The sequence below is a fragment of the Merops nubicus genome, unplaced genomic scaffold, assembly GCF_000691845.1.
Source record: "Merops nubicus isolate BGI_N331 unplaced genomic scaffold, ASM69184v1 scaffold9324, whole genome shotgun sequence".
Lineage (NCBI taxonomy): Eukaryota > Metazoa > Chordata > Aves > Coraciiformes > Meropidae > Merops > Merops nubicus.
Window position 1 is genome coordinate 63 of NW_008604850.1, and position 4096 is coordinate 4158.

General features: G+C 44.9%; 1 protein-coding gene across 1 annotated transcript in view; it reads left to right on the plus strand.

Moving 5' to 3' along the window:
* Positions 1–210: 210 nt before the first annotated feature.
* The window catches only part of LOC103771835 (neuroendocrine convertase 1-like), a gene marked incomplete at its 5' end in the record, with an annotated part of 12806 nt that continues 8920 nt past the window's right edge, over positions 211–4096 (plus strand). The window contains 3 exon segments of the mRNA XM_008939151.1: positions 211–383; positions 2619–2831; positions 4027–4095. Of these exon segments, the coding sequence (XP_008937399.1) occupies positions 211–383; positions 2619–2831; positions 4027–4095 (455 nt within the window).

Sequence of the window (4096 nt, forward strand, 5' to 3'; positions counted from 1 at the left end):
TGGTTTTAATGTCTGTAAAGAACACTGAGATCTCTCAGTAAAGGACAAGGTTAGGAGGCATTACATGAGCTCTCCTCAGTACTCCTTCCATCAGCAGCAGTAGGCTGTGGTTGCAGGAGTTAGGGGTTGATTTTGCTGGAAGCCTCACACTGAATGAAGGCAAAGAGGAAGGATGAGAAGGTAAATCCTGTCTGCTTTTTTCCTGCCCAGGTATACGAATGCTGGATGGAATAGTCACTGATGCCATCGAAGCCAGTTCCATTGGTTTCAATCCAGAGCACGTGGATATTTACAGTGCCAGCTGGGGCCCTAACGACGACGGCAAAACCGTGGAGGGACCCGGGCGGCTGGCACAGAAGGCTTTTGAGTATGGGATAAAACAGGTATGGCACGTGGGGGAAAGGTGCAGTACAACGTGGCAGAGAGCAGAGTTTCAAATGGTTGATGTTAGGGAAGAAGTGAAAATGGTTTGTGCTCTCTTTGCTCAAACGGATTTGGAAAAGAGGAGCTAGATTGTAATAGTACAGGTCAGATAAATTACCAGTCAGAAAAGGACTTTTTAAAAAGCACCATTAGAGCTCTCTAAGCTGTTTTAAGCTGCTGTTCTCTACAGATCAGCTTTCTTTTTCCATCCCTACTTTCACTGCCTTTGTCTCGCCCTACCCCCACCCTTCTCTGCTGCTTGTTTTGCACTGAGCAGTAATTGGATTTCTGCACTGAAAGCCTATAAATTTTAATACAGAATTTCTGCTTTGTGAATGTTTTGCTGTGTGAAATAGTGATGCATTTTAGCACCCTGTCGATGGGCTTGTGTTGTGTTAATTGCATTAGTTTATAAATTGGTGCGGAATGTGATCCAATTAAAAAGGAGATGGTAAAAATGGATGATGAATAGTGTGGTAAACAACGTTGTTACAGTTCTTTTTAATGTTCCCCTCTTTAGGTCTGGTTAGATGATGAGTAGGATGCAAACTGAGAGCTACCAGGGATGTATTAATACACTACTCTTGCTTTTGCCAGTGAGGTGAAAGGATGGACAGGTACTAATAGGGAGAGGAAGAGTGAATCAGAGATGGGAGAGGAAAGAAATGGTGGAAGTCCTGAAGGACAGAAGTGAAAAGAAAGGATTTTGGAGAAAGGGCAGCTAACATTAGCAGGGAGAAGATGAGAAGAAGGAAGAGTCTGACAGTGGACAAACATACTCGGAGGGAAGAGCAAAGACAGAGGAGTGGGCTGGTGATAAACAGAGGTCTAAGTTCATAGGCAGGCAGCAGGGGAAGAGGGAGAATTAAAGGCAGTAATTAGGGAGCCAGTGTTCAGTGTTCCTACTCTGAAAAAGCCGGTTCTTTGGTGAAGGATGTGTCTGTTTTTTACAACTTGTTCTGTTTCTCAGAGGGAGCAGATGTGCCCATTCTGTTGTCAGGCTTCCTTTAGCAGGGACCTGGCTGGTGTCCCCTCTGCTCGGAGCCAGCCAGCGCTGGGGCTGCCAGCCACTCGTCCCTGGCTGCTGGCCTGCTGAAGCACTTGAGCATATGCTCAGCCCTGAGCATCCGAGAGGCGCTGGTGGCACTCGAGTGAAACCCAAGCAGGTGCTCTCACACACCAGTGCTTCTCTGGACTTTATTCTCAAAGGAAGATAGGCTCTCATTGCCTGTGATTGATGGGGCTTGTGCTTCCCGTTTGAACAGCCGTATCACCAAGAGCACAGCCTACTTTATTTTTACTGTTTAAGTGTTGCAAATATCTTAGCACTTGCCTAAATAACTTCAAATCTCATCTGAGTGGGATGATAAAAACCTGTATTTCGACTGCTGTTTCCAGTGAATGTACAGACATTGATAATGAACAACATACAAACTTTGCCTCTGCACACCAAATGGATTTTTTTTTGCCTGAAGGACTGGCACAGCTTCAGAGTGGGCAGGGTGATAAGTGTGTCCCCTGTGACAGCTCTGGTGGTTGACATGAAGTCATCTGACAGCATGAGCTGTTGGCTGCTGCTCCCTCATTACCAGAACATGGTGATGGTGTCTGGAGACTGGTGGTGCTGGCCCACAGATCTCTGAGAGCAGGGAGGGTTTTCGGTCAGCTGTGCTTGCTGGGTCCCTGTGTCTCAGCAACTGAATGCCAGCTGTGAAAGGCTTCCTTGCACAAAACAGACTGGTGGAAAAGTCGTGTCACGTCCATTGTTCATGCTGCTTACCTGTGCCTCTGTGACCACAGGAAAGGCAAGTGAAATCACCCCTGATTAACTTGCCATTTCTCACAAAAACCCCAGACATTTTTCCTAGAAATGCTAAGGACCACAACATCAGCATGTGGGAAAACTTGCCTTTTGAGTACAAACCCCATTTTTAACTTAAAAACCTGTTCTGAGAAAAGTTGCTGTGCCTGGAACACTAATCCTAGACCAGTCAAACTAAGAGATGTCCTGCAGGGTGTGAAGTGGGGTGCCTCGAGCAGATGATTTCTTCTGTCTTCTACAGCGCTCATGGGAAATTGTCCTGTTCTACCTGAAAATGTTTTAAATACTCGGCTTTTCGGGGGTGAGGGGTTGTTAATAATCCATTGCAGATACTGAAATCCCTTTGATAACCACTCATTTCCATTTTCCCTAGGGCCGAAATGGGAAAGGCTCCATTTTTGTGTGGGCTTCTGGGAATGGCGGCCGCCAGGGTGACAACTGTGACTGTGATGGTTACACTGATAGCATCTACACTATCTCCATTAGCAGTGCTTCCCAGCAAGGCCTTTCTCCCTGGTATGCAGAGAAGTGCTCTTCAACTCTGGCCACAGCATACAGCAGTGGGGATTATACTGACCAAAGAATTGTAGGTTGTTTTTACCAGATTCAGAACAAACGTAGAAATGTGTAATATATGCAAATAACAATCGAGAGCTCTTAAATGCTTGGATACAAGTGGCTGCTTTCCATTGTGTGCTACATGCTTTGTGCTTTTGCCTTGAAACGCTGAGGCGTTTGTAATCCAAAAGGTGATTGTGTTCCTGGAACAACATCTCCTGTGAAGCAGTGGCTGAACAAAATCATTGTGTCCGTGTGACTAAATCCACAGGCTGAGTTTGTCCTGAGCTCGTGTGTGACCGGGGTCTCTGCGTGGGGATTGAGGTGGTCCCGTTTTTCAGAAAGGGCAGATGAAGAGAAAATTAGGGTAAAAGGGAAAAGATCCCTGGAGGTTGGAGCATGGTGTGAGTCAGCAGCTCCGGCATACCCTGACAGCAGCTCCTCTAAGACTGTCAGCCCCGAGTTCCCACCTTGGACAGCAACAACAGCGCTTCAGCACCTCTGAAAGCTGCTCAGCAAGCAGAGGAATCAGTCTGTGTGCCCTCATTAACTGTGTAAGAAAGAACTGGCACTGGAGAAAATTGCTGTGATAAAATGTGGAAGTACCTGTGATTTCTGTCCAGCCCCAGTGGATGCTAATTTTACAACAAAACTGCACTGATGGGGGTTAAAAAAATGTCATTCCAAGCAAGGAGATGGGTCCTTCCAAAGTGACTTCTCTTTGTAACCAAGATGCAGATAGTTGGGCAGATAAGTTTGGTATTTAATTTCCAAATAAAGCACATGTTTCATTGCAAATTATAGTTCTTCTGCTGAAGGGGGAGCAGAACACTAATACTAATCCTATGAGTAATTTTATAGCAAGCAGTAATTTAAACGTTCTAGGCCCAACACAATGATCTGTTTTTATGATTCACCAGTAAGCCTCAAACACTTACTGTGAAACCTTAGAATAAAGTAAGATATTCAGTGTGGGAGTATTTTGTTCCAACACAAAGCATTTTGATACAAAAATTACAGTTGAAGTAAAAAGAGTGGATTTGAAACTGAACAGATTTAAACATGCATCACTTTTTCTGTTGGAGAGGAGTGTATTAATACTCACTGAGTAAAGGATACAGGGCTGTGTTTGTGATTGTGGCTATGATGTATTTACAGCTGTTTATTCATGCTATCTGGTGTTTGTTTGTTTGTTTTGGTGTGTTTTTTTTTTTTTCTGTCAGACAAGTGCTGATCTGCACAATGAATGTACAGAGACTCACACTGGGACCTCTGCCTCTGCACCACTGGCAG